The sequence below is a fragment of the Typopeltis vanoorti genome, chromosome 3 (assembly GCF_054136105.1).
Source record: "Typopeltis vanoorti isolate ZY-2024b chromosome 3, IOZ_Tvanoo_1.0, whole genome shotgun sequence".
NCBI lineage: Eukaryota > Metazoa > Arthropoda > Arachnida > Uropygi > Thelyphonidae > Typopeltis > Typopeltis vanoorti.
Window position 1 is genome coordinate 104,707,145 of NC_143551.1, and position 13,067 is coordinate 104,720,211.

A 13,067-nucleotide genomic window follows, 5' to 3' on the forward strand; every position below is an offset into this window, starting at 1 on the left:
GGAACACTAAATTAGCTGTATACAAGACTGTGTTCAAACCAATTTTAACTTATGGATCTGAGAGCTGGGTCAGAAGTAAAACACTTGACCAAAGACTAGAGACCGCAGTAATGAGAGTCCTGAGAAAGATTAGAGGCGTGAACAGATGGCATCAATGGCAATATCATATTAAAAATGAGGATATTAGGAAAGAACTTGACATTGTCAGCATCCAAGAATGCGTTAGCAGAGCTAATCTCAGATGGTATGGTCACTTAAATAGAATGGGAGAGGAAAGATTAGCAAAACAAGTGTTCTCTGCCAGGTTGGCAGGAAAACGACCCAGAGGAAGACCAAGATATAGGTGGATTGATACGGTACAAAGTGCTTTAGACGATAGAAATATAAGATCTGATAATGTTGGAGTCTTGACAAGTAACAGACTGATTTGGAGGAAAATTGTAGATAGGAAGTTAATAATGATGTAATTTTTTCATGTAGTACTGTCATATCCTGTACACCCCTTGAGGGTACATGGCAGGAATTTGATGATGATGAATTGTAAAATATAGGGGGGGTCGATAAAAAGTCAAGAAACTCTTGAAGGGGGTCGACGGGCAAATAACTTTGGCAACTCCTGATCTAGAGTATATACATATATATGTAGAAAGAAACAATCTATATTACAAGACACGTAGTATGCTCAAGTCACTAATTTGGTCAACCGTTAACATACTGGCCTGACCTCTAGTGAAAAAAAAAAAAACCCTTACTACGAATGTGTTTGTAGAAACTATGAAAGTTTTGTAAATTTGACCTGAGAACTTACGAGAATACAATCCTCCACAATTGAGTTGCCTTAGCTTGCACTACTTAAAAGAACATGACGGCTGCCCAAGCATCCATATATTTAAGGTTTCACTGGGCTGACATCTGTTTCGTTCTGGTTGGATCTCTTCAGAGACTACTGTATAAGTAAAGGGTCTTCTCCAAAAACTAGGCAATCCCCCCCCCCCCCAGATTACTATAAACTCAATAAGTGATCCAATGATTCTTTGGGTCTTATTTAACTCGCTACTCAGTGGTGGTTCTACTCACTGACAGGCTCACCCTACTACCAAGCAGAACTCGTATCCCAGAGAAAAGCATTCACCGAAGTGGTCACCCTGGAAAATCAATCCTAGAAGTTTGAGGCACTCCCAAGACAGAAACCTCAACCAAGACAGAAATGCATTTTTTGTAAGTGAACTCTCAGTTGGTGCATACAAGTAATTACTAAGGAAAGAGCCAAATGTAATTTACATGGCTGAAATGTAAATTTCAGCCATGTAAATTACATAGGAAAAGTGGATGTTAAAGATCCAACATTAGTTTAAAGCCAAATATTTGTAGAAACTATGAAAGGTTCATAAATTTGACCTGAGAGCTTACGAAAATACAATCCTTAGCATTGGAGTTGCCTTAGCTTGCACTACTTAAAAGAACACGACTGCTCCCAAGCACTCTGGTTAGCCAGCCTGGTTGGCCATGTGGATAGTGTATTCGCTCTCCAGCCAAAAGGCTGCAGGTTCAAATCCTGCCGTGGGCATGGATGTTTGTGATTGTGGAAATATAAATACCAGTGGTGGTCAGCAGTAGATGGCATTGGTGTAGTTGTGGTCAGTTGGTGATTGAATGGTGGAGACGGAATTGTAGAGCAGGTGCCCTCTCTTGATGAGTCCTTGGACTCTCTGGAGGTGTCAAATGATAATAATAATAATCCTGATATTGACTTTTTTTTAGTGCATTTGCTAAAAAAAATCTTACTACATAAAAGCTAGAGATCATTTTATCTGTGGCTGGAAATTACTGACAGATAAATTAACAAAAAAGTTAGGTTAGAGATTACTCATAGTTACATTAGAACAAAAACAATATTGATGGTGACAAATGTATAAAGTAAGAAATGAAATTATTGCTGAGTCCTATATTTAGTGAGGGTTTGCTGGAGAACTTAAAAAGAGTTATGTAGGCTGAATATGTGCCATCCATGTTCTTGGGATTTTTAGGCCACCATTATTGTGCAGATTAGGATGGTTGATCAAAATTTCGCAGGTTTCCTTAAAGTTGTGTTCACACCAGGATTTTGTATGATCTAAGGAACAGGTACCTTTCAAATCAGTTTGGTGTAGAGTGTTAAGAGTGTGATCGAAAAGGCCTGGCTTACCAAAATTGATAAATTTTGTGTGTCCTTTGTGTTCTTTTTTATGGATTGGAATTGTGCATCCAGTTTCACCACTATAAGGTATACAGGTGTAATGGATCCAGTAAACCCCAGGGTGGTCAAGCTGGGGGGGGGGAATCCTTGGAGGAGTTGAATATTATTATTATTATTATTATTTCGGGCGACTCCTGGGAGTCCTTAGACTCATCGAGGGAGGCCCTAAACATCATGTCCACAAAACTATACGACATTCTCACAGTATCTATCATACCTTGCCTTGAACTCACTCACCGTCATAGCACCCACAACAGACTCTGGCAGCTTATTCCACTCATTTACCACTCTAAAAGTAAAGAACCCAGCTCTAACACCCCTGCTAACCACACTCTTGCCCAGCTTCCATAGCTGTCCCCTAGTTCTCCCACCACCAGTCCTGATCTCAAAAATATTCTCTGAATTAATCCTATAGAATCCCTTTAGCAATTTGAATGCCTCAATCATATCTCCCCTTTTCCACCTATCAACTAGTTTCTGTTGAAAACCCAAAAATCTTCAACCTGTTCTCATATAGTTCATTCCATAGACCTGCTATCATCTTAGTCACTCGCCTCTGGATCCTCTCCACCTCTTCCCCATCAAGAAGGACCTGAGGTGACCAAATCTGGGCATAGTAGTCGAGATGAGGTCTTATCAAGGCTCGGTACAGAGGTACAATAACTTGCTTGTCTCTGCTCGTCAAGGTATTTTTCAACAACCAAGTGAGTTGATGAGCTGATTTAGCTACTTTTGCAATGTGCCCCCTAAACTTCATCTCCCTATCCACCAACACTCCCAAGTCCCTGGCCTCATCAATCTCATGGAGTACAGTTTCACCAATGTGGTAGTATACTGCTGCTAATCTTTTCACCCCAAAATGCATAACCTTACATTTTGTCACATTAAATTGACATCCATTCTCCTTAGCCCAGAACTCCAATCTATCCAAGTCATCCTGCAAGATTTTGACATCTTCTGCATTCACTATCGCCCTACCCAACTTTGTATCATCAGCAAACAAATTAACTGTTCCACTTAGATTCTTCCCTATATCGTTAATGAACAGATTAAACAGCAGTGATCCAAGAACAGAACCCTGTGGTACACCACTAGTCACAGGCCGTCTTTTGGACTCTACTCCTAAATAAACTACTCTTTGATATCTCTCTCCATCAACCACCCACCTATCCATCTCACCAACCCTATATCCATTCCCATATGTTGTAGTTTACGGATTAGAATTCCATGTGGTATCCTGTCAAAAGCCTTTGCCAGGTCCAGCAGTATCACTGTAAACCCATTACCCTTATCCAGTTCAGCCATCACCTTGTTATAAAACTTGAGCAAGTTACTGAGGCGTGATCTACCCTTCACAAAGCCATGCTGTCCCCTGTACAGTATCTCATTTTCATCAATCCATTCCTTTATTTTTCCCTTGACTACTTTCTCCAAGACCTTGACAACGACTCCTGATATGCTGATCGGTCGGTAATTTGCAACCGTAATCTTGGATCCTCCTTTATGCAGTGAAACTATTTTCCCCTCTTTCCACACCTTCGGGACTAAACCAGACCCGAGACTCAGATTAAACAACATGGTCAAGGGCACTGATAATTTCTTAGCCACTTCACGCAAGACCCGTGCTGGTATACCATCCAATCCCACAGATGTATTCACATTAAGGTTCTGTAATAGACTATTCACCTCCACTTCATTCATCACAATTCTCGTATAAACTATTGGTTCCTTCATTTTTTCAGTGTCACCACCTGGATGATATACTTTTGCAAAGTGTGCACTCATTAACTCCACAAGAAATATGTTTCTTTTCATTTTATAGGTGGTTTAAAAATAGCATTAAGGTTGTAATAGTGTGGTATTCTCTGTATTTTATCTGATAACCATTTAATGTATGGAATAGCTATGGGTTTACTGTAATTTATATTATTTGTATTTTTAGGTAGTTTTATGAATAATTTTATTGATTGTATTTTTGCTATAGTCATTGTTTATAAACGTATTGCTAATAATTTGCAATCTTGCTTAAGGGCCTGTTCATAGAGTAAATTGTTATATCTCTGTTTTTGAGTTTGTAAATGACTCTAAGTTAGCAGTGGCAAGAGTTGATGTATGTATTGGGCAGTATGTTTGGGCTTGCGGTAGACAGCGAAGGATAGACTGACTACCTGAGGGAAGATACATGTATATGAGAAGTGTATCCAAGAAAGGAAGTGAATTTTGATTTTTTTTTTCAATTTCAATGGTAAATTATATTCATTATTCATTCAGGCAACTGAAGGTGTTTAAAGTTTTGCAGCCATGTGGCCAGATAAGGAAAATATCATCAATGTATCTAAGCAAGCTATGGGTTTTAAAGTAAAGAAGCCTAGAGCATGTTGCTCAAATGCTTCTGTATCAAAGTTAGCAATCAGGTACAAAAAGGAAGGTACAGCCAGGGACTAATCCATGACTTTACCTTCTTTTTTGTAGGTAAAAATTATTTTGCCACACACAACATAACCAGAACATAGTATGTGGACAAAGAGAGCAAATATTAGGTGGAAATTTGTTCTGTAAGAGAAGAATTGTATCAATTTATAACCATTAACACTGCTGGCCTGACAGAAGTCAGGCCAGCAGTGTTAATGGTTGACACCGAATTAGTGTGACTTTAGCATACCATACATATTGTGATGTAGCTTGTTTCTTTGTATATATGAGTATACTCCAGATGATGACCTTGATATGAAGATTGAAATGTTGGGTGATTATTTTGGTTTATATTAAGCCGAAGTTATTATTATAATGCAGTAGTTGTTTCCATAATTATTAAAATATGAATGCTGATCTCTATGTAACTGTGAAAGAAAGGACACTGGTCTATAGTTTGTCTATAGACCAGAAAGGACACTGGTCTATAGACACTACTGACTTGGATTCTCTCTCTCTTCTTATGCAGTGGCCCTATTTTCCCCCTCTTTGTGGATTGTTCCTGTTATCAGACTTCTGTTGAACTGCTAAGTCAGGGGCACCGCCAGCTGTTTTGCACATTTTAGTAGTATATTTCAGTGATATCCCATCCAGTCCCACAGCCTTATTAACATCAAGGTTATTTTACATTGTAAATACTTTTCATTCTTGAACGGCCAGTCTTCTGGCCTCCTTCCTATTAATGTTCAACACCACTCTTGTTCGCCCTCTATATCTTCAGCAGATGTGACTTGTGTTCCATTTCCAGGAACTAAAATCAGTCTTCCATATTCAATGCTCGTTTTACTACCAACATTACTGTAGAATGCTCTATGGTTTTGCTTTACTGAATCAGTCCTCTCTTTCATATGCCAATTTCTCTTTCTTTTACTATACTCGTCAGAGTCCTAGCCAGCATCTTATACTCCTCCTGCTATTGGGGGGGGGGACACCTTTTTTTTTATATCTTCTCCATACTATCCTCTTTCTCAGAAGCTCCTGCATAATTTTATGATTCATCCATTTTACTCCTCTTTATTTATCCTCCAAACCTTAGGAATGCAATCTGACATTGCCATAAGTAACTTATTCCTGACTAAGTTACAGGCACTGCTGATTTCTCTCCCCTTCAACTGATTAAGCCACTGCATATCACCAGTCTGTTTCCTTGATTTATTATATTCCCCTGCTCTATAATTCCACATATCTCTCTTGTTCTGTGAAGATACTACCTGCCTAGCTATGTCAGGTAATCACTCTTTGGTGACATCGTGGTGACATCCTCTGTTATCACTGTATACGACGATATTATTAAGCATAACGCTTGAGTCCCATGTGTAGCTCAATGAATTCATTCTTCTTACTCAAACACGATATTTCCTTTTTCCAGTCATCTGCCATAGTTAAAGTCAGCTGTTATTATCATCCTCCTGTTGGTTATCAGTCTCATCTCTGGACATTTCTAAGTCTTCACCTTCTTCATTCCCTGGCCTGAACAACATCTCATTAAATATCTAAAATTTGTGTTTACCTCAACCTTATCAGAAATGGCCTCAAAGCCTTATCATTTCTGTTTTCAATTTCCACATTGAGAGGATACAACTCTTCTCAAATCATCAGTAATTCCCCATCACCTCTATTATATTTACTATTCTTTTGAAAAATGCTGTAACCATCATATTCTATTCCCACAAACTCTGTTTCCTTATTCCTAATATTCCTTAAATTGGTGTATAAGTTTAGTGTATGTCAGACTGGGAGATCTTCTAACATCTGCCTTGATGAACAAAAAAATAAATCTCTTGCCACAACTGTGGTCAGCAAGGGATCATGCTTTGGGTACCTTGCACAGGATCACATGGAATAAAACTACTATGCTTCATTACAGCAAATATAAACTTGAAAGATAATTTTTAGAATCAGTAGCAGATTTAAAAAATCTAAATAAATATGACTGTGTTAATCTTCCCAAGATTTTGGAAACTTTAATTCATAGGCCTTCCACCCAACACTGAAGACTAGAGGGCACCCCTCATAAGACTTTAGGCTTTAAATAGTCTATTTTCTTCTGCATTGTTTTGTGTGTGTTATTACAGTTTTAATATTGTATTCCAGAGGATGTCTCTGTGACATAGACAAAATATTGGAATGATTAAACCTGGTTTTTAATTATTTCTCTTTGTGTGCTGTATTCCTTCCATTAAATTTTATTGCATGTAAACCAGCACCTAAGCCTAATTACGCATTTACAAGTACAGTAGCTTGTCCCTGGTCTCCCTTCCCACAATCTGTTCTGTTGTTTTCACATAGAAATGTGATAAATTTCAGCTCTTTTTTTTTTTTTTTTTTAAATCAGTACATCAAGTCCCTTGTGTATCTCTAGGTCCTTTATGTATCCTACCCCTTCAGTATATCCCACCAGTTATATATACAGAATTCTATCCTTGCTTTCCAGATCTACTACACTTTATAACTTTGAATTGGCCATCCACATGTGTCCCCCACATCCAGAGGATCCTGCATAGCTCAGGCTTCTATTCTGTAACCCTCTCTGACTTTTCATCATCTGCAAATAGCTGTATATCCCCTTTTATCCCCAATATCATTAACTCGACTCAATTAAACAATATTGATCCTAAACCTGATCTTGAACAATGACTAATGACATTAATTTTTAATGGTAGTTATAAATTGATAATGACATAATACTTTGAATCAGAAGATAGGACATCCCTGGAAGCTGTATAAGGAGGGTGTGACAGGGGAGTGAGAAGCAGGGTTTTTTGCATGCAGAGTTGTAAATGATTGGAATGCTTGCCTGAGAGTGTGGTGTCTGCAGAGAATTTGAGTGTTTAAGGCACTGTATGATGAGCTGCGTGTATGACAAAAGGACCTCCTAGATGAGTCTTTGACTCCATGAGGTCTTGGGATAATAATATTGAATTGTTCTTGTGGTATGATATGTTGCTTTCTGTAGTTAGTGAAACTTATTTTATATTTTGTTAGGTTTTTCTATCTTCTGGATTGGGTGGAATGAGTGGTGCTCAAGCAAAAGCAGCAGTTATTTCTGGATGTATCGGAGTAATTGCTGAGGTAAATTTTGTTATTAGTCAATTTGTTATGATTAATATATTATAAATTTGATGCTTTTCAAGTTCTAGGTTTATTACATAGTTACATACTAAAATTATCATCATTCTTATTACCAGCAGACCTTCGTTGTGTCATATGACTCATTGTGGGAGGTTTACTTCCTTATATATCTTTTGCTCATTCACTATCAGTCCCTTCTCCACATTATCCTCTGCACTCAAGCTCCTTGTGATATTTCATTCATGAGGATGCAATAACACAAACTTCTAATTAAATACCTCAGCTATATCCTGTATCAGTTGATTGATCAACTAATTTCTGCTTATACTGCACTTTTTCTCTCCTACCAAGTGAGTCACATTCCTGGCCTACTCTTTGCGCTCCTCATGTAACTGATTATTACCATCTTGTGTTACCTCCGCAAAGCCTTCTTTTTTTCAGACTGCATGCTTAATATCTTCATTATCCATTTTACTCTTATCTTATTTAGTCTTTTCACCTTTGGAATACAATATATCACTGCTGTTAAATAGTTCTTGATTAGTTCCCAAGCAGCATTCTCACATTCTTGGAGATCTGTTAGAGTGCCACTTAGTGTCAGACAGTTGAAAATCTGTTAAAATCAAATTTTATTTTCATATGATTAGTGATACTGATTGTGTTTTAATATAATTTTGTTTGCTTTTCATAGATTAGTATAACTGCATGATTGTGGAGTTTTGTGTTTGATACAGATGTTTCTTTATTAATTTTTCAAGCTTGATGTGAACAATGACAAAATGGCCAGCAAAGGTTGGTCGATTGGTAGAGCCTCTGCTACTAATGGCTAAGTTAAGTAAGTTTGAGCGCGATTAATAGTTGGAAGGGGACCAATTGTTCGATGCTGTTGGCACACTCTCCCTCGATGAGTCTTTGGACTCCCTGGAGGTGTCAAATAATAATAATAATAATAATAATAATAATAATAAAATGAGATTTGAAGGTTACACAGTGTGAAAATCAAATGTGATTAAAGCGTGGATTTTTTGAGAATGGTTCATTGCATGAGTGCAGCATGTATACATGGCAAAATGTGTTTGTAAAGAGACTGAACAGGAGACAAAAGAAAGTATAGACATGTCAAAAATATGATATTCAGTTGGACTATGAGTTATAAGTAACTATGAAAGGAACTGAATGAATGAAAGTGAGTATCATTGCATGAGCAAAAAAGACTATATGAATCATGGAATGAAAGCAAGCAAAGCCTGTGGAAGTGAAAGGATGACTGATGAAACGAAAGCTAGTGACACTGTGGAACTGAAGAAATGAAAGAAATGGATGATAGATTGATGGACAGTGATTGCCAAGATACAAGACTTGAAAATGAGTTGAGCAAGATGAGAAGTCAGATGAAAAATATGCTGCCTGAGATATTATAGTTTGGTGGATAGTAATGAAAGAGTGCAAAAGGATAGAATGAAGGAAAGCAAAGAAAAAGTGGTGATGAATGACTTGAGAATAGCAATGTATGGAGGTTCTATTATTACAGGTGTGATAAATGAGAAGGTTCACATAATCTGTTTTCCAGGAGGAAGAATTAGCAGGATAATTGATGCATTGGATATGAGAAATGGACAAGCAAGATAGTGTTGATTTTTGGAACAAATGATTTGGTTAGACAAAGGAGACTGTGAGGATGGATATCAGAAGGTTATTGAGGAGAGTGAAAGACAAGTGTGGTGGGAAAGATAGTGTATTGTCAGGGTATGATAGTGATGAGTTGAAATGGAGAGCAAGAATCATGAGTAGTATGTTGGTAGAACTGTGTGAGGAGAAGGGAATAGAGTTTATAAATGCATGGGATTCATTTGAGAGATGGATTTGTACAAAAGTTACAGATTGCATTTAAATAGATTTGGTGTGAGTCAGCTGGAGAGACTGTTGCTAGAAGGAAATGTAATGAGTGATGCCAGCAAGAGATCAGAGGAAGTAAGAAGTGAAGTGAAAAATCAGGAAAAGGGAACTCCAGAGACTGAAGTAGATGTAAATGGGAATAATAGTAGTGTGAGAGAAAATGATGAGAGAACAAGAATGCAAGGTAGGTAGGGAAATGGTCCCCCCATTTCTGGGTAACAGGGAGACCTGGTGTAAAGAGAGCAAATGGTGGAAGTGGTAGTGAATATGCATATGAAGATGGTCAGAATGGGATGGCCTGGGATGTAAGAGAATAGTTGAGTTTGAAGAGACTCGACTGTTCTCTTCAACTATTCAAAGAAATTGAAATCAACAAATGTCATAGGCAGGACTGGTTATAGGCCTAAAAGCAAATTGCTGTGTTTATTTATGAATGACAGGAGCATCAAAAATAAGGTAGACAAAATGGTTTCACTGATTGAGTTTATTCACCTAAAAACTGTTGGAATAATGTCGGCCTGGTTGGCCGAGTGGTTAGTATATCCGCTTTCCAGCGAAAAGGCTGTGGGCTTGAATGTTTGTGATTGTCTGTGAAAACACTAGTGGTGGGCGGTAGATGGCATTGGTGTAGGTGGTGATGGTAGTTGTGGTTCGTTGTAGTAGGTAGATTGAGTATTAGAGACGGAGCTGTAGAGTAGGTGCTCTCCCTTGATGAGTCTTTGGACTCCCTGGAGGTGTCAAAATAATAATAATAATATAAGTGAAGCATGTTTAGATAAGGATGATATGCTGATAGAAATGGAAGGATATGATGTTTTTCGTGAGAAGAGAAAAAATGAAGGTGGGGTGCTGCTGTTGATGATAGCAGGGAAATTGTGTCTGCACAAAATGGAGATGCAAGAGGGAATAGGTGGCAATGGTTTTGAGTTAGTATAGTGTGAGGTGAAAATTGACAGGAAGAAATATTTAGTCAGATGTTGCTCTAGGGTAGGGAATGTGGAGAGTGGGGATTAAGACATATATAAGCAATTTGGGTTAGTAAACAAGGGAAGGATGATCATTATGCATGATTTTTATTACGGTAATATAGATTGGAATGAAAATTTCATGATAATAAAATATTATTATTGTTAATAGTACACCCTCCATGGAGTCAGCAAACTCATTGTGAGAGGTACATTCAATTGATAACATATTTATCTTACTGAATCTTAAAATCCTTAACACTTCCTGCCTTATCAACATATTCAGGTAATGTGTTCCATTCACTCATAATTATCCATGTGAACAATCTATTTCTCACACACCTCTTCACCACACTCTTATATTACTCTTTTTATTATCCACTCTAGATTAATATGATAAAATTCCCTCATTAATTTAAACTCTCTATCATATCACCTCTTTTCTCCTATCCATCAAATTCTAATCCACATTTTTCAACCATCGCCAGCATTCCAGAGTGCAGATATGTCTTAGTCGCTCGTGTCACTTCGTCTCTGCATCCTTTCCAATATTTTCATATCACATTGAAAACAAGTGATCAAATCTGAGCACATTAGTTCAGGTGTGGTCTGACCAGTGCTTTATACAGTGGCACAACTACCTCCTTATCCCTACATGTTAGAGTACTTCTTATCAAATATCATTACAATGTGCAGTCTTTGCAACATTTGCAATATGCTTTCTAAACTTCAGTCTACTGTCAGTCATCAGTCCCAAAATCTCGAAAGTACTACTACTACAAGAACTCAACTTCTTGTAGTAGTACAACACTGTCAATATAGTACACCATCTTATATTTGTGCATTCTAAAATGTAGCACCTTGCAGTTATTAATTTTGAAACTCTAGCCCCACTCCTTTATCCAAGCAAAAGTCTATTGATATCTTACTGAAGAAAATTAACATCAGCAGTGCTACTTTTAATTCTCCTCAACTTTGCATCATCAGCAAACAAATGAAGATCCCCAGTCAGTTCACATGACATATCATTTACAAACAATATGAACAGCAGGGGCCAAAGAACAGAACCCTGGGGAACATCATTGATTACCCTCCTTTTTTTTTGATACACTTCTTCATCATACACAACTTGCTGGTATTGTTCAGAGAACCAATCACTAATCTATCTAACCAATATACTATATATACCCTTCCTCTGCAACTTTTTACACCGACTTAATGTGCAATCTATGAAATGCTTTTGCAAAGGCCAAGAATATTATTGTATATGAATCTGCCTTATCTAACACGCTAAATCATTACCTAAATTATATATAGAGCTACATATGAAGCTAAATATATAGTTCTAAAAGGCTTTATAATATGCACCTACTGAAAGTAGGTGCAACCCTACAAGGCATGCATTCCACAAGCGTATGATAGTGATCAATGAGAATTTTAGACCATTCTTCCTGTCAGCATGTAATGAGGTCCTGGACTGTTGTGAGGTGGATGTCTTTTTACTTCATCAATGCTTCACTTCATCCCACAGATGTTCAATAGGGTTGAAATCTGGGTTTCTTTGGAGGCCATTTGAGTGTGGTGACATTTGTGTCCACAAACCATACAGTTACAGTAGCAACCTTATGACACTGTGCATTGTCTTGCTAAATGGTCAGTTCCATAGAAATGCCACAAAGTGGGAAGCATTGTGTTGTCCAGAATATTCAGATACCACTCGGACATAAGTGTTTGTGGCACCACAAACAGAGGTCCGAGGTCAAATCAGAAAAAAATAGGACCATACCATCACATCACCACCTCCAAATTTCATAGTTGGGGTTATGCACTCTGGTAAGAGACGTTCACCGGGCATCTGCTCAGTAGAGAGTGTAACATGATTTGTTGCCCCATAACACAGCTTTCCAAGCTTCCACATCCCACTGTACAGGCTCTTTGCACCACTGAAGTCGGCACTGCATGTTGGTTCAGGTAATGTGGGGCTTGAATGTTGTGGTCCTACCATGGAATTCCATGTTGTTGTATCCCATTCTTGTTTATTTATATATTTCCCTTATACTTTACTTTCCTTTATATATCTTATCCTTTTTCTTTGCGTATCGTCACCTCTGTACTAGAAATCTAAGCTCTTGCTCCTCTTAGTATCCTAAAACATTTATTTTTTAAAGCTGTGCCATTTAGTATATATTTAGTTTATAAAGAAATTTAAAACAAGAAGCAAATTCCTAAATAAGTCTAGAAATGAAATAATCATGCAGGCGTAGCCTTGATCTTGTAACTTACCCCCCCCCCCCCCGCACCTAGGTTCGTACGTTAGAATGGCAATTTCAGAAAACTGAATATTTGATAAGCAAAAGTTTATTAAACTCATAAATACAATACAATACATTAAATCCAAAAAACTACAATTCAATACTAAGATGATA

The 13,067-nt window shown here is 37.6% G+C and overlaps 1 protein-coding gene across 1 annotated transcript in view; it reads left to right on the plus strand.

Moving 5' to 3' along the window:
* The window catches only part of LOC150108438 (urocanate hydratase-like), a 286,428-nt gene that overhangs the window by 99,024 nt on the left and 174,337 nt on the right, over positions 1-13,067 (plus strand). The window contains exon 7 of the mRNA XM_090415848.1: positions 7,694-7,780. Within this exon, the coding sequence (XP_090271974.1) occupies positions 7,694-7,780 (87 nt within the window). The remainder of the gene's footprint in view (positions 1-7,693; positions 7,781-13,067) is intronic.